At 43.5% G+C, this 27,918-nt stretch overlaps 1 protein-coding gene across 4 annotated transcripts in view; it reads left to right on the forward strand.

Moving 5' to 3' along the window:
• Positions 1 to 24,632, forward strand: part of LOC134563821 (PH and SEC7 domain-containing protein 3-like) — a 109,982-nt gene extending 85,350 nt beyond the window's left edge. For all 4 annotated transcript variants that reach the window (XM_063422132.1, XM_063422134.1, XM_063422135.1 and 1 more), the window contains 4 exons: positions 4,231 to 4,388; positions 5,229 to 5,373; positions 8,523 to 8,666; positions 15,030 to 24,632. In XM_063422132.1, coding sequence (XP_063278202.1) covers positions 4,231 to 4,388; positions 5,229 to 5,373; positions 8,523 to 8,666; positions 15,030 to 15,242 — 660 coding nt within the window. In that variant the 3' untranslated portion in view covers positions 15,243 to 24,632. The remainder of the gene's footprint in view (positions 1 to 4,230; positions 4,389 to 5,228; positions 5,374 to 8,522; positions 8,667 to 15,029) is intronic.
• The last annotated feature ends 3,286 nt before the right edge of the window (positions 24,633 to 27,918 follow it).

The raw sequence follows: 27,918 nt of genomic DNA on the forward strand, positions 1-27,918 counted from the left end.
AATTCTTGTTCTTATTTGTTTGTTAATTGTTTATTTTGCATTTGTCAGAGCACTTGAATTCAGTGATTACAGGGCAGTACTCTGCAGAGCTGCATTCTCCTATTTGCATAGGAGCCATCCATTGCATTGACGCCATCTTCCTGTAGCACACTGACAAGCAAGGCTTTTGCTTTCGTGCTGTGAGAGGTTGACAGAAGGGTGTGATGGGAAGTAACTCATTCCAAGAGTGAGTCTGGGGCAGCTGGGAGCCTCCCTAGGGTGCCTCTGGCCCCTGCTCAGCCACATGCTGCAACTGTGAAAAAGCCTGTGATTTCAGCTTTGGAACGTCCACCAGGGGTTTCCTTCAGCACTCCAATAGTCTTTACTCTGTTAGAGATGTTGTATCATAGAAGGTGAAGGTGCTAGAGTTAAAAAATACACAGCTAGGCCAAATAATTATAGTAAAGGTTGCTGAGCTGCTGTTTCCTTCTGTAATATACTAGGGACTGAAATTACCCTAATTTTAGGAAGTACTGAAGCATTTTAGAGCAGCTTGATTTCTGTGCAGAAGTGCATAGTTCTGGCAGTAGTCCTGGTCAAAGGATTTCCTTGTCTCAATTCACCTTCTCTCCTGATTATAGAGTGCAGTAGGGCAGGATGCATTCACATGCACGTCCTCTTTCTCTCATTCTCTGTATATCTGTAGAGATGACATCTGTGATTGTGGTTTCAATGCATTGAGTGCAATTCAAACAGGATAGAGAGAAATGTCACTGTACATGTGCAGTCTACACACAAACACATTTACAAACCTCTGCAATATTGCTTTCTGTGTTCATCTGAAACTCAGCTGTTCCTTCAAGACACTATTATAATATAAATATTAATTGTTCATAGCAGCTGTGATTTCCTCTGTGGGCAGTGTGATCCCAATTCTGCTGTCACTCTGCATTCCTATTCTCCTTGTTTTGCTGTCAAAGTCCATGTATGAAAATGTTCTGTAAATGGTGGTCACTTGAGATTTACTGAGGACTTTCTCTGGGCAGTCTTGCTTCTTGCCCACCCTTTTTTCTCCCACTGGTTATTCAAGTGCTAATTCCTGTGGTGCATATTGTTTAGTTCTTAAATGAGTGATTTAGGAGATATAGTTTCTGAATTAGTGAGCATAGAGAGCACCAGAGGAGCTCAGTGGAAATCACAGTTCACAGTTAGCCAACTAAACATGCCTGCACAGTATTATGTAAAATAAGAAGTTTGACATGTTTGGGATGTTGGCTGTGTCTCTGGGCATCTTCAGGCCAAGGTTAATTTCCTGCCCTCTGTTCATAGCAAGAGGAAATTGCAAAGTAGGAGCTTGACAGAATGTCTCTTCACTAGACTGGCGTGGGATGTGATGTGCATACACAAGAGAAGCTTATAAGGAGAGGACATAAGGCTGACCTCGCTTCCTTGCTAGAAATTGCTTCTGGGGAAACAGTGCAGGACATGAACCTTCATGTTTTGTTTGGACTCTTCTGTGAGGTTTTCAACATCTTGGCTCGTTGATATCACACTTTGTAATCTTGCAGGATTCAGGTATTTTTATATAAATTTTCTCAAATTTCCTCTGTTAAAAATTTTAAAAAAATAGAGATAGGCCAGACTGATGTAAAGTGTTTGGTGGTGAGACTTTCTGAAAGAATTTTGCAGCCATCACGTGCAGCTGCATGGAGATATCCATCCATGGTACAGTGACTGATAAGAAAAGACAAATGTCATTCTTTGGTTTACCAAAAATATATTTAGAAATATGCTGACTCTGGGTCATCAGGATGTGGGAAGGTCACTCTCCAGGAGCTTGAGAAAGATGAATTCATCATGCCATTGCATTGTATGCAGCACTCTCATCAGCCTTCAGCTGACAGACAGATCATAGTTTCTTTCTGGCTCCATATATATTTCTTGCCACTGTCGAGGTCTAACTTTAGAGAGCTTCCTTCCATTTCAGCTCAGTGTGCATGCTGACACCAGCACATCATAGCACATGCTGTCCTTGACAGCTTAGGTGAAAACGGATGTTCCTACTCCCCTAGCATTCCCTACTAGTCAAAAAGAGTTGAAGGCCTTGGAGAAGGAATTTTGGCAGCACATCTATGTCCTTACAGCTTTCTCTGAGGCAGTCAAACTATGTGGAGACATTTTTGGTATGCTGATCAGTCCCTTTGGAGAAGCTGGCAGAACCCCAGCTGTCAAGGTAGTTTGCAGCCAACTGATCTGGTGGGATTAGCAAGGATTACCATGAATGCTTTCTGTTGGAAAGGAGGGGTTATCAGCCAGGATTGCTTCTGGAACTGCCCAAATGTGGACTTCTTCTGAAACAGGTTTAGTCACCAGAGCAGGCTGTAGACATTGGACTCACAACTCACAGAGGAAGCTTGGAGGCAGCAAGCTAAGTGATAGCTGACACTGTCTCTAGGCAGTAATATGAGGTAAGATAAAATATCTTATGTCTGAGTCCTATCTAACTTCATTTTCTGGCTCTGAGGTTTGTCCAGTTTTCCTGGACAGTGGAGGCAGTCATTTTCCCCAAAACTACCACCAAATAAATCAGCTTGTGAACTCTTAAAGGAAGGTGCTTGACCTGAGGCCTTCTCCATCTTCAAAACTTCCTTGAAAAAGGTTTAAAGAATCCCTAAGTGGCCATAGGCAAAACTCTCCAAGATAGACGGATGCCTCCAAATCTTGCTGAGTCTCAAATTATGATAGAGGAAGGTCATTTGGCTTTGCTCACTGCCAGCCCTTGAAAACCCTTTATGTCACAGATGTTTAGGTTGGAGGCTACCCTTGGTCACTGGTGCAGTAATGCTCTGCCTTTCTGATGGGCCTGCCAGACCCGTGGTGGGTTGTGCCCTTGCCTAGCTCTGGATGGAGGTGGTGAGGTGGCAGGACTGCTGGGTAGCTAGCTCTTCTCAGGTTAAGTGTCTGAGCAGCAGGGTGACAAGTTGTGCACCTGCATTAGCAGGATCTCCATCAGAAAGGATGAGACATGGCAGAGGAGAAAGATATTTTCTCCTACCTTCCAGGAGGTTGTCACCACATGTCTTCATCCACTGAAACTCAACCTGGAGAGCCCCAGCCCAGCCTGGTGGAAAGCTCAGATAACTTTGGCAGTGGTGTAGATTGCTCTGGCTGCAATTCTGTTTGACGTGCTGCCAGTGAAGTTCTGTAAACTAATTCATGCACATTAACCACCTCTTCTCTCAGGCGGGTACCTCCCTGGATGTTGAAGCTAGTGCTATCCCTGCACACACTCTGTGTCTTGCACTGTGTTTCCTGCTAAACCTCATCTCATAAATTGTGTTCAAGTGCAAGATCAGTAGTTACCATGCCTGCGGGGAGCTATTTTACTGCTTTGTGGTTGTCATATTCGGTGCATATTCCAGGTGAGACTGATTTCTGTGATATACTAAGTGGGAGAAATGGAGTCTGCTTTGGCTTGCCCTTCAGAAACAAAGTGATGCAGCCTTGCTGGCAAATCAGTTTTCTTTCAAAAAGCTCCTGGCTTTCCCAAGCCATTATTGTCATCTGGGCTTTGAGTGGAACTTGTGGCTATGTTATGCCCATGTCCAGCTTCTGTCACTGAGGAGATCAAAGACTGCTTCCAAGCTGATGCTTGCAAAACAAGAGTCTCTGTTTTTGTCATCTAGTGTTGGGAGTGGTACTGTAATTGTGTCAGAAACCCAGACAGAGTTGTGCTTGCCATTTGTAGACTCATCAAAGATATTTAAGGAAGTTTTTAAGATGTAATTTGCTTTGTGAACCCTGGTAAGTAGGCTTCTGCAGTGTGTGAGGACTTGCCTGGAAGCACCTACAATGGTAACTGGTCGAGAAAAATTAAAATCTGGCAGCACAGGCTGAGAACCCAAGTAGCTGAGCAGTGGAGGTGGGGAGCTGGTTATGAAGGATTCATGAAATGAAGACAAAGAATCCATAGCGGTTGTCATAGTAAAATACTTCCTGCTTACATCTCTTCCTGTCAAGCAGGTAGTGGAACTACTCCTCTCCCTTGGAAAGACATCAAAACAGAGAAAGAAAGAGAAAAGAAAACATGTTAAAGGTAGTGGAAATGCAAACATGCAAGTCAGGTTGCACTTAGTTCATATACTTTATTACTATTTCTGAACTCTGGAACAAGGTTTTTCCCTAGGCTAAGGAAAAAGAAATAGCATATACAGAAAAAAACCACCATTTCCCCCCTGCTCTCTCCTGCAGGATGAATATAAGCCAGAAAAGTCTTTGTCAGAGGAAGACCTGAAGAATGCGGTCAGTGTGCACCATGCACTGGCATCCAAGGCAACAGACTATGAGAAGAAACCCAATGTCCTCAAGCTTAAAACAGCAGATTGGAGAGTCCTGCTTTTCCAAGCCCAGTAAGTGCACTCCTCATGCCACTCAATGAGGGAAGAAAGCAGTGCTGAAGGAGGAGTAAATTCCTGCCTGGACAGGTTAAAACAGAGGCTTAAGAGGTTCAATCTGTTTATTTGATCAGAAATAAGATTAAGTAGTGATGTGATTAGAGAGCACAAGTAGTGCATGGGAAAGAAACATCAGGTTTTAAGAGGCTTTTTAATCTAGCTGAGAGAGGCATAACAAGATGCAGCAGCTAGAAGCTGAAGCTCCAGGAAATTCAATTTGGAAACAAGACACCAACTTACAACAGTCAGGGTGATTAATCATTGAAGCAAATGACCAAAGGCAGTCTTGGATTGTCTGTTTCCTGATGTCATCAGGTCCTAGCCGGATGTCTTTCTAGAAGATATGCTGTGGTTAGAAACAAAGTTACTACTTAATACAAGAATTATTTGATTAAGTTTCTCATGCTGTGATATCCAGACAGAACAGATGACCTGCCTTTTGCTTCTGAGCCCTTTTCTGCTGAGATCCATATGAAACCTCCTAGAGATCTGTGGTGTCCAGCACAACTGAGACCTTAGGGCGTACGTCTGAATCAGGGCATTACTTGGCTCTGCCACCTGTGTTTTTGGGATTGGATTGGGAAGGTGTGCTAGGGTGAGGTATAGACCTAACCACAAACCCAGCTATGACTGAGTTACTAAGCACTAACTGCTTGTAAATATGGGTGGAAAGATGGAGCAGACTCTAAGACTTGTCCAGTTCTGGTTATTCTAACTTTTAAAATGCTATGGAAGGTATGGAACGAGGTAGAAGAGGCTGAGTCAACAAGTGCTTAATATGTATTGCTTCCTCAGGAGCCAAGAAGAAATGCAGACCTGGATCAACAAGATTAACTGTGTAGCTGCTGTCTTCTCTGCACCACCATTTCCAGCAGCCATTGGCTCTCAGAAGAAGTTCAGTCGCCCACTCCTGCCAGCCACCACAACAAAGCTATCTCAGGTGAGACATTTTTATATAGAGTGTAGGTGATGATGATTTCTCTTTCTGGCTAGAGACTCGGTGGTAGTCTTTGTCACTGTTGTATATCTGTTGCCACTAGCAGTCCTAGGAGGAGAAGGCTTGCATGGTAGATGTCTGTGCATTTCCTCATGCAAGATTGAAGTGGGGGGAGAAAAGGGAAAGACTCAAATACAATAAGTTTATGTTTCTGAAGAAAATAGTACCAGATAAAGAATTTTCTTCATGTGCTTATGGCCCTGTAGAAGACATTTCAAATACTGATTGCTGGGGTTTTTTTTTTTTTAATTTGAATGTTTAGGAAAGCCACTCATTTCAGAAGCAGACATACTCCTGGTCTTTGGCTTATTGAATTGATAAAAGGTGAAAGCTGATGCATCAGACAAGCATCAGTTATATTTCTCCCACTAGATTTTTCAAACTCCATTTATCAACTCAGGGATTTCCTGTATAATATATATTTATCAACTGTGTCTTACATGAATGTGTTCAGTCTCCCTTGTGATCACACAAGCTTTTAGCATCCGGTGGCAGGGAGTTTCAGAGCTCTACTGCTTCTTGCACAAACACACATATTTCTGCTTGTCTTAGACTGGCTGTGTCAGATGCTTGTGCCCATAACACTTTTGTATTTTGGGAGATGCAACGCCTGCCTGGAATTCCTCCTGCACTGGCAGGAATGTGATACTGGTTGTGTTGATCGGATTGACAGAGTGACAGAGGTTGTTATATTTGATGACATCTTCCTGTGGCTTTTAAAGTGTTCTGCCCATGCTGGATTGCTTCTTGCATGCATTTGTTGCATTTTCTTTTTTTTCACCTTCTTCATAGCTTAGCAACTATCCTTAGAAACCACTGTGTCAAAATCTGTGTTTCTCTAAGGGTGTGGGTTTTTTTAGATTGCTCCTGCTTTTTCTCTCTCCATGACAGTAGCCATTCTTACAATGAAGTGACTGACTTACCATCTTCTGTTCTAGGTTAAAGTTTAAAGCATGTTATGTAAAAAATAATACTAACTTGTCTCATCCTTATGTTTTTACTTTTGGCTCATGCATACCTTTTTAAAATTTAAAAGTATGGAGCTTCCATAATTTACCCCCGATCACCTAAGGAAGCTTTTTTACTTATTGTTCTGTGTGATTGTTCCATTTTAGCATGTTGTTTCCTAGTCTTACTGTTTCCATTTAATCTGGAAAGGGAAAAGATGACAGCCTTGTGGTTTGTATCTTGAAGAAGGAGAGACATGGAAAGTGGAGTAAGATAAGCTGTTTTAGACAAGCAGAAGAATGTTAAGCGTTCAAAGTAGATAAAGTCAAAGGCAAGCAGAAACATGTCTGATTCCATTTGTCAGTGTGGAAAAGCTGCCAGCAGACTGTTTCTCACTTGGCAAACAAACAAACAAAAAAAAGAATTGTCAAATCCCTGTGGTTGATGTTTAGGATTTTGTGGGATGAATCATGATGGACACTACTTCTTCAAAGGGCCTGTTCCTGAACAGCCAGAAGTCAGGATGCAGTGAGGCCCTAACATGAGTAAGAAAGAGAGGCTGAACATGATGACAAGTTGTGCAAGATGATTGTACCAGTTTTTCGTTCAAAAGCAGAGCAGTGTCTGATCTTGGTTAGTCCAACCAAAGAGGGATGTGACAAAGCTATATATAAAGGAACAACCAGTCTAGAAAAGATCTACTAGGGTGTTGGGTTTTTTCTTTTTTCCTGAGAATGCACAGCACACACAAAAAAGCTCCAAAGCTGGTGCCCTGGAAATGACAAGTGCTGTATTAATAGCTGCTCAAAGACCTCCTGTCATCAGGCTGTAGAACTCACTACCACAGTATGTCCCCGGGACCAGGGAATCAGCACAGTTTAAAGAGTGGTTGGGCACTAATGAGAGAGTATGCACATTTAGGGTAGTAACTAACAGCAACAAGAATATTTTGGCAATCAGAAGCAAGTGTTTTCAGCCCTAACATATTTAGACAGGGGCAAATTATCCCATGTGTCTTTCTTCAGTTCTCCTGCAAAAGAGTTGAAACACAAGATTAGCTGGGGCTTAGCTGTCATCATCGGTAGAATTTCTCCTCCTTTCTGCTGTTTTCCGCAGCTCCAGCTCAGTGAGCCAAGAGGTTCAGTCCCCAGTGTGACTCAGTGCATTGCAGGCATGTCTTAGCTGAATTTGAAGCTGTGGGCTTTGTCTGAGCTGCTCAGAACCACACCACTGAGAGACAACACTGGCAGCTGTTCCCTCCTCTGAGGCAAGGTGCCTACACACGAGCTGACCTGGGTACCACCTCTTGGCTAATTCACCAGTATCTGCATGGTCATGTATCTGTTTTGGACTTACCTAATTCAAACATAATTTCAGATCCAAGCCTAGAAATGGACAGAAGGCCATCCTGCAGGAGATGGAAACCTTCTGAGATGAGGGAAGGTTAGCTGACAGATGGACTGGAGGAAGTGAGTGGGCCTGGGCTTATGATAAAGGAAATTGCCTAGAAAGTGGGAGTAGCAGCTCCTCACTTTCTCCAACTGCACAGTGGGGTAAAAGCTGGTAGCAGCTTAGCAAAATAAGATGCTTTTTGGGGACTAGACAGCCCTTCCTCTTCTGAGTGCATTGTATTGTTCTAAAGAAATAGAAACCACACATCAGAGAGCTTTTGGCAATGCAGAAATATACAAGGAGGGGCCCTGACTCCATGTCTTTCTATCCTGGAAGGAATTCCTTTTGCATTGCAAAGACCTGAGGCAGGGTATTTGTTTGTCTTATTCTGCCTTTGGTTTATCTGCATACACAACAGTCTTAATTAATTTACTGAAAAATGTATTAGAGCAAAAGTGTCATGTTGTCACTATTGCTCAGCAGCAAGCTGCTTCTGTTGCTCACAGCAAGGCAATGGATGACAGGTTTGCTCTCCTTCCCGGTGACGTCTGCTAGCTGCTGAGATTTTCTGCAAGCTTGGCCACTTTTAGTGCCTTTAAGAGAGCTGTTGGTGGCAGCACTCTGGGTTGACAGACCTTATCAATCTAAGAAAAAGAAACTGTGAGGTATTATTGTATAGGAACCTCTCTATTTTTCTTTGCTGATTGGACATTGTAGATTCTGTCACTTAAGTGCCTAATGTGTTTCTGAAGGATGAACAGCTGAAGTCCCATGAAGCTAAGCTGAAGCAGATCTCCACTGAGCTTGCTGAACATCGCTCCTATCCTCCTGACAAGAAGCTCAAAGGCAAGGAAGTAGATGACTACAAACTGAAGGACCACTATCTGGAGTTCGAGGTGTGTATGGGAAACATTATTGCTTTTACTTCTTGGGTTGGTCATATATTTGGGGTACTGTCCTGAAGTTTTATAATTTTCACTTTACTTCCCTGGGAAGTGTTCTTGCTAGACAGAAAAGTCACAGCAATTGTAGATGCTAGGATGTGGCTCTTCTTTCTGATGAGAACTTCCTTAGCTGTGAATTTAGCTCCTGGCCTGTAACATGGAGGATAGAAACAAGACTCCTGTCCTTCCTGATGCATCTGTGTGAAGAGATTATAAGATCTTCATGCACAAAGCATCTTATGTTGTAAAACTATGTTGCCTAGTGTATTGGAATCTCAGTCTCTGTAGAAGGACTGCGTTCTGCAGGAATGCAGATCATGGTAATTTTTCTTCCATTGGTAGGTTTCTGAAGGAACTGATATGCTGAAGTTATTGTCATGGACATGCCTCCCTTGTCAGAGCCGTTTGTGTTGTATACCACTGAGATGGATATCAGGATGAGAAGGAAAACGGTGGAATTAAAGATCACATAGATCACACGGTTGAGTGATGCAACTTAGGCAGATGCATTAGGAGATAGTTTCGAGTATCTGATGGCAGCTTTTATCTATAATAGTGTTTGCCACATTTTAGGACTATGTGGGAATGAATCGGCAACCCAGCAGATATCTGGTGTTTGTTATTACTACACCTTTGAGCTTTTTCCCTCAGGACTCCGAGTCAATGTTGCCTTGGGTCTGAAAGGATCCTACTCTAAATAGACACTGCTTGGCAAGGAACATACATAGTCTGAAAAAGAGGAAGAGCAGATAAGACAGATGAGACCAGCAGAGCTGATGCTGGAGGCAACACAGCACAAGCCTCCAGAACTGAAGTAAACCTTGTCCCTGTTCTATCAGTTTCTGTCAGAGGGACTCTTTATACTCCTGGACTTAACTCACTGCATATTTTTGCTTTTGCAGAAGTTGTAACCACTGTTTTGAGTTTCAGTTTGCTGTAGCAAAGTCAGTCAGCATGGCTTTATGAAGGAGGAGTCATAACCTGACCAACATTATAGTCTTTTCCAATGTGATAGTTGGTGTGGTGGACGAGGGGAGAGCCGTGGATGTTGTTTGTTCTTCACTTTGATAAGGATTCTGGCATTGTCTCCTCTAATGTGCTTGTAGCCAAGCTGATGAAGTGGATTAGGAAATTGACAGTGAGATGGTTTGGCTGAACAATTGAGATCAAAGAGATGTGATCAATGGCACAGCATCAGTTAGTTTGAACAGAGCACTCAGATGTACAGAGTAAGCCACACACTTTCTCTCTGGAGGGGATCTTGTAAAACTCGGAAGATCAAGCAGCTTCTTAGGCTTTGGGTTCTTGACACAAAGTTTATTTTCTATCGGTTTTAAAAGCTTGGTGAGTTAGGATAAAATGTAGTCTGGAGTGTGAAAAGTTTATAGAAAGATCGATGGGGGTGTAGATTGTTGGGGAGTTTTTTTCTGTTTCCTGTCAATTTTATGAGGGTGATTTTTTGAGATATTCGTCAGGTACCTCAGTACAAATCAAAACCAATATAGCCCAGGAAACAAAAGGTGTCCTCTTCCCTAATGAGAGTCTTGAACAGCTGTGCAGTTCAGATAAGTGATCAGCTCTGCAGGAGTGCTCATCTAAGCAGGAAAGTTGTGGCAACAACTTCAGTTATGTGGGAGAAATGATTATTCAAGGTACTGGTGCGCAGTGCTGTGTTACCTTCACACTAAGCACAGATTTCGCATGTCATGTTGAACTATAAAGACACCATTCCAAGGGCCATGAGAGCAGGCAATTCCAAAATGTTGGAAGTCGAACAGATGAGGCAGAAGGCTAGCTGGGTTAGCTTCTTTCGGAGCTAAGACAAAAAAGGAAGGTTTATGCTGAGTGGAAGCAAGGTCAGGTGGCATGGGAAGAATACAGAGAGAGATGCTGCTCTCATTGTAACAAGAAAATTCATGTGGCCAAATCTCAGTTGGAGCTGCAGCTGGCCAGAACTGTGAGGGACAATAAAAAGAGTTTTTAAAAATATAATAAAGGCAAAAGGCAGTGCAGAAATAACATTAGCCTGTTACAGGATGAAAATGGTCATCTCACAAACAGGGACATGGACAATGCAGTCTTTGCTTCTTGCTCCAATATGGGTGACAGATCAGGGGGATCTTAGTGCCCTGAGCTGGAGGGCCGTGGCTGTGAGAATCGTCAGCTCCCAGTTAACCTTTAAATTGTGTGGGATTAGCTGTTCCAGCTGGATCCCTACAGATATATAGGGCCTAATAAGATTCATCCAAGAAACCTCAAACAGTTGTCTGATGTCATCACAAAACTAATCTCGATGATATTTGAACAGTCTGGCGAGATCCCAGTTGGCTGGAAGCTGTCTAATGTTTTCCCAATTTTCAAGAAGGGCAAAAAGGATAACACTGGAAACTAGAGGTTTGTTAATCTCACTTCAGTGCCTGATAAAATTACGGAGACAATGATTCTGGGAAGTATGGGAAAACACCTGGAGGACACTGGAGCCATCATCACAGCCAGCACAGCTTCATGAGAGCAAAGTCCTGCTTGTCCAACCTGATTTCCTTTTATGACAGGATAACCCACTCAGCTGATCAGCAGAAGCCAGTTAATGCAGTCTTTTTTGATTTCATAAAGCTTTTGATACTGTCTCTCTCAGGACCCTTCTGGAGAAAATGTCCAGCCCACAGCTGGATAAACACATCCTGTGGTGGGTGAGCAGCTGGCTCATGGGTCAGGCACAAAGGCCTACAGTGAATGGGGTGACATCAGACTGGTGACCTGTCCCTTGTGGGGTTCCACAGGGTTCATCCTTAGCCCTCTGCTCTTCAGCGTCTTCATAAATGACCTGGACACAGGACTGGAAGGGGTACTAAGCAAGTTTGCAGATGATACAGAACTGGGAGAAGCCACTGACTCCCTTAAAGGAAAGGGGGCCCTGCAGAGAGACCTTCATAAATTACAGGGCTGGGCAATCACCACCTGTATGAAGTTCAGCAAGGAAAAGTGCCAGATTCTGCATCTGGGATGGGGCAACCCTGGGTGTAGGGACTGTCTGGGAATGAGAAAATGGAGAGAAGTGCCATGGAAAGGGGCCTGATCAAGGGCAAGGTGAACATGGGCCAGCAGTGTCCTGGCAGCCAGGAGGGCCAACCCTGTCCTGGGGTGCATCAGGCACAGCATCACCAGCCAGGCAAGAGAGGGGATTGTCCCACTCTGCTCTGCACTGAGGCAGCCTCACCTCGAGTGCTGGGGGCTGTTTTGGGCCCCTCAGTATAAGAAAGATATGAAGCCCCAAAACCTCCCAAGGAGGGCAGTGAAGATTACGAAGGGCCTTAAGAGGAAGCTGTATGAGGAGCAGCTGAGATGCCTTGGTTTGTTCAGCCTGGAGGAGAGGAGACTGAGGGGAGATCTCATTGAAGTTACAATTTTCTTGTGAGGGGGAGAGGAGGGACAGGCAGTCATCTGTCAGTGATGACATGTGGGAATGGCCGGAAGTTGTGTCAGGGAAGGTTTGGGCTGGGCATTAGAGAGAGGTTCTTCTTCACCCAGAGGGTGGTTGGGCACTGAGCAGGCTCCCCAGGGAAGTGACCACAGTACTAAGCCTGACAGAGTTCAAGAAGCATTTGGACAGTGCTCTCAGGCACAGGGTGTGATTCTTGTGGATTCCTGGCCCCTTTGCAGGGGCAGGAATTGGACTGGATAATCCCTGTGGGTCCCTTCCAACTCAGTTCATTCTGTTATTCTGTGAGGCAGTAAAAATCCCAAACCAAACCTAAATGTTGAGCTCTATGAAAATTGTGAATGGAAACTTTGTGAATAAAAACCTTCCCTTTAGAACAGTGGCCTGGCAGGGTTGGCAGGAGGTGGTGAAAGAGATCGCTGCATGAGGTTAAATGAAAAGGCCAAGAGGCAGGTGAGGTAGGATTTTGTAACTGTCTCTTTCAGACTGAGACTGCAGGCTAAACTTAGTGTCTGTGTACAAAGGGCCATGCTGATGCATTTAGGGAAACACACCAAAAGGATCAGTCTTTAAGGTAGCAGCACAGTACCATTAAGAAGGAAAAAGATGCCATTTTCCTTTCCTGTAGGTCCTTACAATTTCTTTTTGTTCACACACTGGTGATGCCTCATTCTTATTCCTGACAAAAGACAAATGAGATGGAAGGGAGGTGAACCAGGAGGTAACTGATCCTTGTTCAGGTGTGCAGCAGTAGCATTTGTTTTTGATGGTGTCTTTGCTTATACGCTATAGAAGGAACAGTTCTCATTGCCTGCTCTCTGAGGAAGTAGTGCATCAGATTGCAAAATAATTGTTGCTTACTGCAGAAAATTTACAGTTAGAGAAAGATCTTTTGAGTGCTGTCAGGTGCGAGGTGAAGCCAGAATACTGATGTATGGCTACCTCCCTCATACTTTATTAAGTGCTTTCATTCTTCAGAGATAATGTTGCAGAACATCTTTTGAATGGTTTCGACTTCTGTGATTTTATTTCTTGACAAAAATTTCCAAATTAATTTCTTTCAAGGCAGAATTTCCACTAGCTTTTCCCTGACTTCAAATGTCAGGTCACTGAAAGACCAAATTTGTTGTGGTTGAAATCAAAGTAGAAATGTTTTGATTAATTGTAATAGAAATCAAGGGTCCGCAAAGTCCAGGGAAGAATGGCCAATTGCACACATGCAGGTCCTGGATTTCGATTCTGATTGTTGAGTCTTGAGACTCTGGTGTTGTTTACTGGACCAGTAAAAGCATAAATCCATACAGCAGTAAAGCCCTCCTCTCCATTTCATGATATTATGCTGTTTCCAAGCTAAGAGCTCTGGCTGGCCTTTTGCAGAAGTGTCTGGTTCATTTTGTGATGAATCATCCATCAGCTCAGTGCATCATCGTCAGGGTTCTTCTTGCTGTTTTTCCATTTCCATTTTTATTAAATGACACATCTTACCTGCTTCATGTGTTTGTCTCTCACGTTGTGGAACTCCAACTCCAGATATGGAAGTCATAGGAATGCTTATTTATTTAATTTGTAGGAGGATTCTGTTATGATTCTCTTCTATGAGGGTTTGTTTATTCAAAGGATTCTCAAAAGCCAGTCACGTTCTCTTCTTTTTTTTCCCCCCTGTATATTCCACACTTCAAAACGGTTACCCAGCTTTTTGACTTCCTGCTCTCAAAAGTTCTATTTGGAGCAGAACTTTATTATTTTATTAGAAAATGTAAAATATTTTCTTAAATACTTTTTCCTCTGTGAGGAACATAATAGTTTGGCTGCTGTTTTGCCACTTTGAAGTAAAAGTTAACAATCAGTAGGGATGCTTACATCTGCCTTCTCTGACTCCCAGCACATTGAGATCGCTGTAATTACAATGCCTGCACCATGTCCTTAGTGGATATATCAGGGCAGGTTATTAAATTCTGTGAAGTGGATTGTTCTGTTCTCGGGACCTCCTGCCCCAACACCTGTTTTTGAGACCCTTTAGGGATCCTCTGTTACTGTACCCTTATTTGCTTCTTTGCTGAATTGTTTCTTGGAAAATTATGCAATTGTAGCAAACAGAACAGAATCTTCCTGTTGGAGAGGGAAAACTCTGGGCCGGACAAGGAACAGAACAAATGGCCATGGGGCACATTAAAGTGAAACTTTCTCCAGTTGAAAAATACAGGTGTCTGGACAAACAGCAACCTTCATCATTCCCTGGGAGCGATGTAGCAGGGAAACATGCCATGCTGCTGTCATAGCCCTCTCATCTGCTCCTTTTTGTTAAGATCTGGCCTTTTAGAAGATTGTCTCATGGGCCTAATGGTGGTCATGCCAGTACAGTCTGAACGTAGACCCTGCTTTGGTTTCTCCCCCATGGATAAAAAAAAGCTGGAAAAGCAAGACCTGCTGGTGGGAGTGGAGGATTGCACCAGAGCAGGATTTTTGTTGTCCCTTAGTTTAGTGCACTTTATCTCCATGTGTGACTGAGCACATAGATCTCTGTATCCTGTGTGAGCACAGCTTAGGTCTCAGCATGACTAGGGCAACAAGCTTGTGTTTGGTGGTATTACTTGCAGTGGCAGCCACCACTCAGCAGAGCATAGGAATTCGTGTGCTGCAGAACTGAGTGCCTCTACTTACGCAGCACCCCAGGCCTTGGTCTGCCTGAAATCCTCTTTGTTTAATTTACATTAGCCATTGTTGTTCATATCTACATTAGGCACCACTGTTCACATTCTCATTTGAGCTCCTGGCTTTCAAGGCCAGCAGAAAGCATTAAGTTACTTAGGTGGTCTCTCATGTGCCCCTGCAGAATTTCCTCCAGACTGATTTGGGCCTTTCTTTTCATTTCCTAGAAAAATCGCTATGAGATTTATGTTGGCCTGCTGAAAGAAGGGGTGAAGGAGCTGCTGAGCGGAGGAGAAAATGATGCGCCAGGACTGAAGAAATCCCACTCAAGTCCTTCTTTGAATCAGGAGTCTCCAGTTAGTGCCAAGGTGAAACGCAATGTCTCGGAGAGGAAGGACTACAGGCCAGAAACACCCAGCATTAAGCAGAAGGTCACTTAGGGTGGAAATGACAACTAGGGGAACAGCCATGCAGCAAAGTATTGGTGGTCAAAATGTTTTCATTTAATAACTTGTCATTCACAAAAAATAAGTGCATCTGCCTGAATGGGGTGTTAGTGACATTTTCTATTGTATATTTTGCTGTTTCTGTGCAGATTGTGGGAGATGTCTTTGCTCCTGCTTTGCTTTGTTAATTTATCATTTAGCAATTGAAGCATCGGGACTTTTTTGTGTTGTTCTGTTTTTAAAGGAGCTGGGGAAGGCGTAGAGGGCTGTGACGTTTACTCTGTCTCCTCCCCATTTATCTCCTCCCATCGGCATGTGGCTTTCATCTCTCAAGTCACTTGTCACTTTATTTACGTGGTGGGTGGGAAAAATAACTGGACAAGTGCTGCAGTGCTGTGAATGTGAGCTGCAGCTGTGAGAAAAGCTGTGCAAACATGCGGCTGCAGAAGGCTGACTAGAGGCTAGGGTGCTGGGAACACAAGTTTCCTGACAATATGGAGCATGTTGGTACTGGTACTTAGCAGCAGGTGGTACAGTAAACAGTCACTGTTGCTTATTGTTACTGCATTGACCCTGGACACACAAGTGCGAAGGAATGGAACGTGGAATCCTCTGGCAATGCTGGAATGACGGCATTGGAATAATTTGTTTGCTTCCTTCCAAGCAGAGATCCTTCTCCTGAGTTTGCAGGCTGGAAGGCATCCAAACCCATGCTGTCTCTGCAGTCAGGAAGATTAGGGATTACCCAGTTGGAATGACTATCCTGGGCTTCACATTAATTTGCAGAGAAGGCTGCTGTAGATGTCAGCCATTAGCATTATATATTAATTATATATTAAAGACAAAGGGCCTCTGTGTAGTTTTTAACTATACGCTCTCATTTAGCTGCTATATAGAGCCTTATGATATGTTGTGTCCTGTTGCTTCCCCTTCCAGGGGTTTCCTTGTTGGTGTGCACAGAGAGCTGCTTTCAATTACTCTCATAGTGATAAAGCACTTTGCCTTTTTTCTTCAGAAAGGGATTCTCCTCGGTTCTCTATTTTCGTTCTTCAGCTCACAAATAGGTGGAAGAGGCTGGTGCCTCCTCACAGTTCTGCATACCCTGTGCCAGGCTTTCCAAGGGGAGCACTGGGCCAGGAGAGACCACCATGGGTAGATCTTTCCATACCTTAAAGGCCCCTGTTTGTTCCATAGACCCTTGGGGTGGCCAGTGGTTTTCAGGCACAGAGAGCAGAAAGATGACATAGAAATAATATTCCTGCTTCCCAGCCCCTCTTGTCTGGACAGTGTCATGGCTCTGCAGAGAATGCTGGCTCTCCTGTTGCCTGGGTTTTAATCTCAGTTTTTATACTGGCCCACAGGGTGATCTTGGACAGGTCTCTCCCTCTCAGGTCTCTTTTGTGTCGCCCTTTCCCTGCATGAAGTGGTACAACCAAACTGGCCGTTCCCACAGAGCGCCTTGGGAGATAAAGTTGAGGGCCAGTTGAAAATTGCTCCTTGCTGTTCATTCTGTTGTGCCTGGCACAGGACTGCCTTCTTGATGAGTACAATTAATAATGCATATAGGAACGTCAAGATCAGTGCAAGGACTGTTTAGAAATTCACTGGTGTTTTCAGCCCAAGTAGGCAAAGAGCCACACATTAAAAAAATTGCTACCTGAGTTGATGTGTATTCTGTCAGGCTTCCCAAGGGTCCAAGTCAATTCATCTACTGAGTCAATTCATCTAGTTTACTGAGCTGCCAGTCCATTGGGCAGAACTGGAGGTGATCAGAGGGAAAAGGCCCTTAACAGGCACTGCATGAGTTGCCTCCCCTACCGAGTACCACCCTGCAACAGCTTTCCTGGTGTTGGCTGTAACAATGATGTTGCACTCTCAGATGTGAGGTTTTGGAGGAAATTGATCTTTGCAGCTGCAGCCTGGCAGCAAAATCAGGTGAGACTGTTCACACGAGTGATGTTGGGATGCGCATCCATCTGGCATCTGCCACTGAGAGTGGCTGCTCTGTGCTAAAAGTCAGGAGGTTGGCTCCTAACCTTGGCAACGTTGCTAAAAGCTGCAGAGTCCTGAGTAGGAATTGGCAGTGCTTCAGCTTTAGAAGTTGTGCATTCTACTAAGGTGGAGTTAACATTTAGTTCTCTTCTTGAGGAAGGGAGATGTCGTCTGCTACTGGAGCAAAAATGGTGTGGTGCAGCTTAATTAAGTAGGGAGACTCAATGTAGAGAGATGCATGGTAGTGCTCATTGGGCGGGTTTGGAGTAATTAAGAATGGTATATCAACAGCTCATGGAGGAGTAACAAAGGTAGATCCCTGCAGCTGTTTGTCATGCTTTGGAGGTTGAAAACGAACCAGCAGAACAGAAGAAATTCAAGGGATTGAATTGAGGGATGTTGAGTGCACATTTGGGAAGAAAACTTGATCTCTCTGTTATAATCTAGGAGTGGTGTTCCCCAGTTTAGTGTTCCCACTGAGTCTCCAAACTACATGGTCCTTGCTTGCTTCCTTCTTCCCCTCCCCATCCTTGCAGAGGGAAGGGCTGGAGAGGAGAATTGAAGGCATAAAAAGCAAAGATCGCAGATCGAGATAACAACAATTTACTGGAAACAGCAATGAGATAAGAAAATGAACAATAAACAACAACAGTATTAATAACAGAATGTTCAAGAATGCTCACCACACAGACCCAACAATACTCAACCACTTACTTTCCAATACCTCTACCCAGAAGGGACATCTTCCCCTGTTGCTGGAAAATTACATGAGATGGTATAGAATAACCTTCAAGTCCAGGCCATGCCCTTGCCTGGCTGCTGCAAAAATTAATCCTGTCTTAGCCAGAACCAGTACATTATTTTATATGACAGTAGGGTACATGCAGCAGAAACAAAACCCAAAAAAGGTGCGGGTCTATAAATGGCCCTGCTTGGCTGGCAGGGTTGGGTTGACTAGGTGATGTTTTTGAAGGCAGACTAGAACATGCTTGGCAAACCTCTTGTGTTTATGGAGCGCACTGCTTCATAAGGCAAAGAGGTGACATTCAACTTTCTTCTTCCCTGGCTTTTAATGTATTTTGGTTGCTGAAAATTCCAGTTAAATTGCTGAGCTCAAAAAGAAATTACTCCTGTTTAATGCATTTTCTAGCTTTGACACAGAAACTGGGTAATTCCTCTTCAAAGTCATTGCAGAAAAGATGATTTGAAGCAATAGGAAAAATCAAAAAGTGAGCTGCAAAAAAGATGTATTTTTTCATTATTTATTATCTATTGCCATGTATACTTGTAAATGGATTAGGGTATTTTTTTAGGTGTCATCTGGGCATATCAAATGCAGTTTTTCACTGCATTTTTTAGTCATTAAACATTTGTTGAGCTTAGAGCAGTCTTGCTGAGACTGCTGAGGCATGCAGATTAGTTTACCCAGAATTTATAGTTTCTGCGCCAGTTTTAATTAATGCCATTTTCTTCTGTTGCTTTACAATTTATAAGCATCCCAGGCACCTGTGTAGAAATGCATGCTTTGGAGACCAAGAATAGAATGTGATCCCACTGTGAAAGTCTTAAGATTCCTGTCCTCCCTTGGGAATAGGTTCATCTACCAATCAGTAATGTAATTTGTTTTTTTCCCCTCCTGATATACAGGATGGGGCCAGTTCTCAGGCGGTCTGAGTGGTGCATCTCCTTCAGTAGCACCATTGAGAGTCTGACCAGGTAGCTTTGCATGGTACCCTGCACGCTGCCTCCCTTTGCTGAAATGTTTGCCTTCAGGGGAGATCAGTGCTAGACTGCAATGATTCAAGAGTTCTGGTTGCAGTATGTAAGGATATTCTGCTGGTTTCTATCCCTCCTCTGGGACTTGAGCTGCAAATCACTGGAGCAGCCTGCAGTTTTCTGGGTGTGCTCAGTGCAAGCAGGAGTTGCTGGCTGGCCGCCCTGAGCATGTGTGCATGCGGGAGAGCCTTTGCATTGGTGATGCAGGGAGGTGTCATTCTTCCTTGTCACCCTCCCTGCTCCACTGTGCTGTCATTGCTCAGGCAAAGCCGCTGCCTGTGTGTAGAGAGTGGGGATGCAGGCTGGGGCCAACACCTCCCTACTTCCCCTCTCTTAAGGTGCAGACAGCGGTTCTGGAGGGGCCCACCCTGCTCTGAAGTGTTGCTGGCTTACGCATCCTCCAGGGGCTGAACCATCTGCTATCCCCAGCTAAGGAAGGAGAGACAGGAAAGGGCCCCATTAGTTTGCACCCGACAGCAGAGAGCTGATGGAGAGAGGGAAGATTGCCTTCCCCTCTCCCCACTCAGCAACCAAAGTCGGTGAGATACTCTCGTGAAGCTGAAACCACACTCTCCTCTATGAATCAGCAGGATGCAGGGTACTGGTTGAGGTGGCTTTTGTTCATCAGTGGCTGTGAAAAGAGACTCCCTGGACTGGCTGTGTGTTTGTCTGCATCTTGCAGATAAATTACGCATGAACCAGTGAACATGACTACAGCTTCTAAATCCAGTATTTATGTTGTGTCTTTAGTTGATGAAGAGAGATAAGTCAGCCAGCAGAGTGATTAATGCAGCAGAGTTGTGCGGGAATGCCGTTCAGCTGTGTTGCCGACTCAGAGCTTTTCGTCTGTAGCCAGTCACTTGTAAATTACCAGAAACTTGCTAATGATTAGTAACAGCTCATCGCTAAAATACAGTCCCTCTGATCTTGCCTGCTCCCAGGTTGCAATCTGTCCCTATTAAGGAGCTCTCCTGGGGAGCAGTGCTCTGCACAGCCCTGCTTTTGAGGAGGAGTTAGGCCTAGCAGACCTCCAGGGACTGGAATTGTTCACTGACTTTTCACAGCTGCAATGCTTTTGGATAACAAGGCTGGTTGCTCTTCTGGCTTGAAAAAGCCAAGACTTTTGCCTTTCTCCATTGGGGAAATGAATGTCTTGCTTGACAGGAGCAGGCCATTCAGTGAAGATGTGATTATGGCAGTGGTGGAAGGCAGAGATGACATCAGGCTTCTTGGAGGCATTGCATGGCAATGTTCTTCTTGAAAGTGGGAAAGGCTTTTCTCTGCAGATGGCTTACTGTGTCTGCATTCTCCATTTTTAAATAAATTTTAGTCTTATTGCAGTTAGTCTGACAGCTCCTCCTCCTTTTCTGACAAGCTGCTCTTGTCTGTCATCTTAGCACCTCAGCTGCTTCTGTATAACAGGTCTGTTCCCTTCCATGCTTGCAGAAATCCAGAAAATTTGACTCTTCCATCTTGCATTGAGAAAACCTGCTCTGAAGCAGTGCTGTGTTGAATGGATAACCCTGTGAACAGCTTTGTCACTGTGCTTGTCAGTAGCCTGTGTTTCCAGCCACAGTTATAGCTGGGAGGTGCGAGACCAGGTTTTAGACTGCTGTGATCCTCTAGTTGTATGGCAGGAATGCAAAGTCCCCCCTCCTGCACTTAGGCCAGACACTTGCAACATTCCTACTCTTCTAGTATCCAAGTTGTTGGAAATACTGCCTGCTTTTTCGGGGTCAAAGGCAGGATACACATCTTATTGCAAGTAATCCTACAACTTGCTGCTTCTTTAAATTTTCTCCAGTATTGATCTCCCCAGGCTCTGGGATTTCACATCTGCTCTGAGGGGGCAGTTAGGAAGTCCACATTTCTTGTCAGAGCACAATCATTGCTCTCCAGCATGTGTTCTCAGCATCTGGTATCTAGGCTGCCTAGAGGAATGAACCATAGAAGCTGTCTCAGAAGAAGCTAGTCTGCAGCTTGTGCTTTTTAAAGGATATTTTTAGTGCATATAGAAGCAGTACATCTGGCCTCTCCTCTCCCCCAGAGCTCTCCCAGCAGCATAGGTGCAGCATAGTGAGCTGCTTCACCTGGAGCTTCACTGTGGGGACGTGAGCTCCAGGAAGAAGAGGCTTTGTCAGCATTCAGAGAAATGATCCCACCTCAGCTGAGCACCAGTACACAGGACAATGAAGGTGTAGGAAGAAGCCACCCTCCATGGCTGGTCACCTGCTGGAGACTGAGCTCTAGCATTGCCCTCAGTGCTGGAGGTAATGAGAAATGCTGTCTTCCTTTTCTCTCTAGTCTGTGCTGCTTGAGGAGCTGTCCTTACCACCTGTTGCTTTTCTTCACTGAGGCAGCAGCACCCTTATCCAGAGGTACCACAGTCCCTTTGTGAGGAGACTGGTTTACATGAGAGCAAGGAGGTCCTTGGAAAAAGTCTGAATGCCATCTGGGAGTATCTGTTTTGCTGATGGCAACATACAGATGAACACTGAAAGGAAGCAGGCCCAGCCTTGCCTGAGAGGATGTCCCTTTCTTATATATTTTTCTAGCTGTATTAGGGTTGTGTTTTAGTTATTTATTAGAGCATCCCTTACCAAATGCAAGCAAGAACTTTCCCAAACGTTGGACCATTGACATGACTTTGCCCTTGTGGTCAGAAAGAGCAAATTTAAACTAGTTCAAAATGTTCTCTCTTCCTCACCTTTGAACGCTTAATTATTTCATAAAAATTACAGCTGTTTAATTAGTGAGGGACTTCCCATGGCATCTGCTTTTAAATCTGGTCTAGGAACCAGCTGGGGTGCAGGCTAAAGGTTCATTTGGACCAGTAAAGGTACATCACTTAGCAGTGCAAGAATTTAAAGTGCAACAAGTCACAAGGATTTTTCTCTAAAATAAAACACTGCAATTAGTAGCCATTCTAGCAGTGGTCCTGTCTGTAGCTCACCCAAATGAGAGGAGCACAAAAAGATACATTTTGCCTAAAGAGGTTTGGTTTCAGCTTGAGCTAATTGAGTGCCATGGTGTACTGACAGAGCAGCTAGCTAGGCTGCCATGGAGACTTGTTTGAAACAAAATCCTCCAACTCCCCTTAGCCTCTTGCTGGGAGGAGGGAGAGAAATGCTATCCAGCCTGTGTCACCACACAGGGCAAACTCTACTGGTAATATAAGTCTTAACTCATACACTTATGAAAATCTCATGCTCAGAGCTGTCAGATTCTGAAAGACTGTAGGATGAGAACAGGGGTGGGTTGTGGTTGGGTTTTTTTTAAATTTGTACATATTCATGACAACTGTGTCCTCTTACTTGAGTCTAGAATTATAATTTGGCTAAAAGGACAGAGTTTTTTGGCTTTTTAAAAACTTTAAAATTCCTCTGTCTGAGGTACACTCTGAGGCTTACATTATTTGGTGAACATGTTTAAGTGATGCCTATAGGTATGTGTATTTCATTAGTATGGCTTCTATGGCTCAGCACTGCAAAGCTGCTGTTCTTTTCTGAGGCTTATTTGGTCAAAGCGCTTCAGCAACTGCAAACGTTAGGATGTTTCTTGTTCGAATTGTTCTTAAATGAGGTTAAGCAGCTATCAGAGCTTCTGCAGATTTATGGTATACTTTGATCTGCCTTGATCTTCATGTGTTGTCCACCAGGGGCTGCCTGTTCTGCATGTTGAAAGCAAGGCATATATTTGAGAGTCTAAGCAAGAGTTGGTGGGTGGAATTTTCTGCTAGCTTAACACTGGGCTGACAGTCTCCCTGTTCTTATCAGCCAATGCCTGTACAAGGAGCATCCATGCTGACTTCTTCTGAAAATCATGCTCTGGGGATCTAATACACAGCTTTACTTCTGAAAACGTTGACCTTGCTCTGTGAAAATTCAGCAAAGGGACATCATGTCCAAAGTGTCCAAGAAGGACAGGTGCCTGTGATATCTCCTGCAGATACAGCCGTACAGCAGTAGTGAGGGGGTTTATTTTCTGCAACTGTACAAATTTCCAGAAGAGTGGCTCATCAGCAGGTAAAAGAAGAGGAGCAGGGCTAAAATACCTCCTGAGCATCCCATATGCATCCCAGAGGTTTCCCTTGGGAGCATTAAACAACGTTTTAACAAGTTGCTGGTCTGAGGAAAAAGATATAGGGAAACCCAGTGGGTTTCTAGTAAGGGCAGCAGTAGCATGATCTGCATTATACTTAGAAAGAGAGAACAAAATCTGAGGGTGTGGTTCTTACCTGGAGTCATAAAACTCTGTCATGCGGTTAGGTTGAAGCACTTGAGCAACTTCAGTGAAACTCTATGCCTTTGCACTTCACTGGACCACAGCCAGGGTGATTATGTTGTGCAGAACTGAGACATGAGTGAGCTGCAGCTCAGAATGAAATGAAGGGGACCACCTTGTCATCCTGCTTTAGGCAAGCTGTAGTCCTGCAGTCTTTTTTCAGATATTGGGGCTTCTCCCTGGGGTTTCCTGCCCTTCAGGGTGATGGGAAGATGTGGGTACGTACTGAGTCTGGGTTTCAGGTAAGAAATGTCATTTACCCTCCACCTGAGCTGTTGCTATGTTGTTTTCTCTTAGGCTGAGAAAGAGGGCTGAATTTTCAGTCAATGTTGCTTGGTAGCCGTATGGGAAGCATAACTCTCAGAAGTGGTAGTGCAGAAAAATATTTTGCACATGTACATACACCTTATACATCTCTTGTGTGCAGAACTAACCTTCCAGGGCTTGACAGAAGTCCTTGCAAGACCTTTCCTCTGGGTGGTCTCCTATCCCTTTTGTGATTTGTAGGAACCTTCTTTCTGGTAAGCTTGAATTCAGTTTACTCTCATCACTGAATTGCTGGAGTGTTGTTCATGTAATACACTAGAGACACAGTCCCAGTCTCACTGCTTTGTGGTAGCTTCTTGGTCTGCTGTGAAGCAACAACATTGAGGTAGCCATTAAATCTTTTCCAGCAGCATGGAATTTACTGTTCTGACTCTTAGGGAGGTCATCATCTCAGGTTTGATGCTATCCTACCACCAGGACACCCTGTTTTGTCCCTGGGAATAGGCATGGCCAGTAAAACAGACTGGATGGTTGGAGTCAGAGCTGTGCAGACTTAGGTCAAGCCCTGGTTCAGGGGAAATTTTTCCATGTGCTGCTGATGTCCATAAGGACTCAAACATATACTTGCTTACACAGAGATGCTTTCCTGAAGCAGAGTTGTCACTCTTTTCTACAGGTATCACAGGATGCCCTCCCTTATTCTGCTTCATGTATCTGGTACTAGAATGATCATTTCCTGATAAATGAAGGCACTTAATCAGTCCTCTTCCCCTTGGAAGAAGGACTTTTGGGGATATTGTTATATCATTTAAAATAATATTTTGGAATTTAAGTTTACATTGCTTTATTTTTCACTTGAGGTGACTGTATATAAATATTTTCCTCTATTTTATCATTGCTGATAAAGTAAGCCTACAGTATACAGACAAATAATTTGCCTTTGATGTATTGAAACTGTGAGATATAAAGTAGACTTCTCTCTTGTGTCCATGTTCCTGACTATAACTCTGTTCCTCTGTGTTTTTATAAGTTGGAATAAACGTTGCTTACGGGCAACAAAAAGCCTGCAAGCTTCCCAATAATTTTTATGTCATTGAACTCAAGCAACCCTATTGAAGGATCTCACATATGTATAATGATATATGTATATGTACAAACTTTAGAAAGAAATAAACCAAATGTATTTCATGTTCTGCAGCTGAATGTTTTTTATTTGAACCCTGACAGTTGTTCCTACAAATAAGAACATGAAGGTGGCTTTACATTGGCTGACTCCTGGCAGTCAGTAGCTTTAAGGTTTCCTGAGCTGAAGCTTACAGTCTGGATCTGACCTGCGGTTGGGGTAACCAATGGAGCCAGTGGCACTTCGTGCACGTTAGTCCTGTGTGATGGCAGCTGGAGCACTTCTGTCTTCCTTCTGCACCTGTACAAGAGGTGGCATCCCTTCCAGCTGTTTCAGGGTGTGTAGCCTGCAGAGCTACCACTGCTTGCTGTGAAGAGACGGCAAGAAGAGAATTAACTGATTTAAAATGGGTTTACCAGCATGTGGATTAAAACAGCAAGGCTGCAGTAAACAGCTGTTCAGAAATGACTGGGAGTTGATCTCAAAATTTGTATGGGGAGGTCACTGTTGAGGTTGGGAATTGCTGCTGATATAGCGTGTGGGAAGAAAGGACCTATGAAACGCAGAAGAGTCAGGCACTAAAGAAAAAGATGGAGTGTAAAAAAGCAGACGTGGGAGTGGTTAAGAAACTATGCCTATCTAAAGTAAGGAGAAACAATCTGGACAATGCAGTGAACAGTGTTGTGCTTGCAGTTCTTGGATTGGACATAGCTCAATATGATAATTTAGTACACTGTGTGGGGAGTGGGTCACACAGTGTCCAACACAGGTGGGGCATGCCCAAGCTTTACAACAGGGTTAGCGGCTTGTACTTGGAACAATAATAAGGAAGACATGCCGTTTCTTACCAAGATTTCCGCGAATGTTTGACTATCTTGAGGTGACTGTTTCTTTATATTTTTCCTCAGCATGTTGCCTTTAGATGAATGGTAAGACTTTCACACTTGCGATAGCTCTGTGTTTGATTGTTTTTTCACACTATGCCTTGGGATATCAGGTTTTTTCGTTGTTGTACTATCCTGGTTGCTTCAAAGCACTTGGGATTTTTGATTCCAGTGCATGCTTCTGGATTAATATGTTTCTAATGAAAAGACTAAACAAAGTGGTGGTAAGGATGGGTGGGAGTATTTTACAAAGATGTATTAAATGCCTCCTCGAAGCCAAATGAATGTTTGAACTGTGTCTGAATGTTAATGTCAGTACTGCTCACCACATCTTTTCTTATTGTTTCTTCCTAGCTGACAGAGTCAACGCTGAGCATTTTCTGGTGGTTTTTCTACCTGGAATCATTAGTCACATCACGTTGTTCACAATGCAATGAGCTAGAACAAAATGACAGAACATGTGCAAAGTGAAAGACAGATGCATTAATATTCTCTTCATTGTCCATTTTCAGTTCAAGTTTCCAAGTACAGAATATAATTATCAAGGAAGACTGAAAAGGCTAGTTTGTGTATGCAGGAGAAACCTCCACAGTCTACAGCAGCTACACATCTCTTTGGGTATTTATAAATAATGTAGCATGAGAAAGAGACTTACCTCAAAGTAATGCACAGTTTGGTCTGAAATTGTCATGATTACCTCTAGATTGGAAATGAGAAGAAAGTATTTACCCATCAGAGCACTGATGTACCCCAGTGGCCTCCTAATCTACAAGGTAAGGGCAAAAATACCCAGTAGCTTTTAAGGTAGAGCTGGAAGAAAAATCCTGTGATGATAATCCAGGTTTTCATTTTTCAGGTCATCGCACATTGCATCTGTTTCTTTCCATATTTTCTACTAAACTGATGTTTCTCAATTTATGTCAGCCACTATACTGACTACTTTTCCCAGAAAAAGGGCCATCCTAGAAAACATGAGTTGCAGCTGTCCACCTTACCAGTTTGCTTTGTTGTGCTCACATTCCACAGCTAGTTTTTGGATAGGTCAGTATGTAAATGATGTGGGGTTTTGTTTTGCTGGCCTGCTTGTCACAATAAGATGCAAAGACGAGCTAAACTGGGATCAGGTGAAGGAATCAAGACTAAGTAGACTTATTTGCCTTGGAGAATGTGGAGGTAATGTGTTGCTATTATGAACTGAAAGTTTGTGGGAATGTTTTTGTCCCTTCTTCCCAGGCAGGGTGTATCAATAATAGGCTGAGTTTGCCCCAATAACAACCTTGGGAAGTCAAGACTTTGGAACAGATTTTGTTGAATTTGACCAGTGAAGATAAACTAACAAGGGGTGTGTCTTAAGGAGGAACCTGGGCAGAGAAGAGGAGGCACAAGAGTGGCAAAAAGGTTGTTCTAGGAAATAGAAATAGTGATGGATAAGGAAAAAAAAATCTGATAAAGAACAAAAGAAGAGAGGACCTTCTGAAAGGAGGATTGCAGTCGCCTACAGATGCATTGCTGATTTGCAGCCTGATCTGCCAGGAATTTCCTTCAGGACTGTGTCTGAAAAACTTGCTGTGAGAGGGTAGGCTTCAGAGAGATAGATTTCCACTGTGATGATATGTCATGTAAAGAGGTAAAGTGATAGATTTGTAAGTGAATAGTTGTTGGATTTGATTCATAAGATTTAAGAGTGTGATATAAGCACTTTTTGTAATTGTGTGTAGCAGGGTAGAAAATAGTATAATTGCAGATTAGCAGTAGTGGTGTGTTTGTTTGCTAATCATACATTGATTACTTAATAGATTGACCAGTTCCTTAGTAGCGTGTTGCTAATCACTAAAGCCTGTAACTTTGTTACAGCACTTACATCTTGAAATTGCAGTCTAAATGGAGGGAGTTGCTTCCTGAAGTAGCAGTTACATTGAGGGAAAGAACATTTTATACCTCGTCTTAAGTTGCTTCAGCAACATTGACTATTGCAAGGATGCTTGCAGGAATATTTGTAAATATTTGAATTATGCCAGTGATCACAGGCCACAAGCTAAATAGGATGAGTCTTGAGTATGCAAACACCGTAAAAATGACATCTTGAGAAAGCGAGGTCTGCGAGTTAAAATCTCAGGGAAAGACTTCCATAGTGTACAAGCACTATTTTCTCAGCTAACACCGCTTGTCTGCGTGTGTAAAGGTACTGAAAGGCCTTTATGATGCACAGTCTTAAAACGTACAGGAGATGCACAGATGGCTAAAAATCTGCGGAAGAGAGCAGAATATAGCATTGAAGACAGAAAACTGTGGAAAAGAAGACTGCAAGGAAGGTTTGCCCAAAGGAAGAGGATTTATTTGAAAG

Source organism: Prinia subflava, chromosome Z (assembly GCF_021018805.1).
Source record: "Prinia subflava isolate CZ2003 ecotype Zambia chromosome Z, Cam_Psub_1.2, whole genome shotgun sequence".
NCBI classification, from domain to species: Eukaryota; Metazoa; Chordata; class Aves; order Passeriformes; family Cisticolidae; genus Prinia; species Prinia subflava.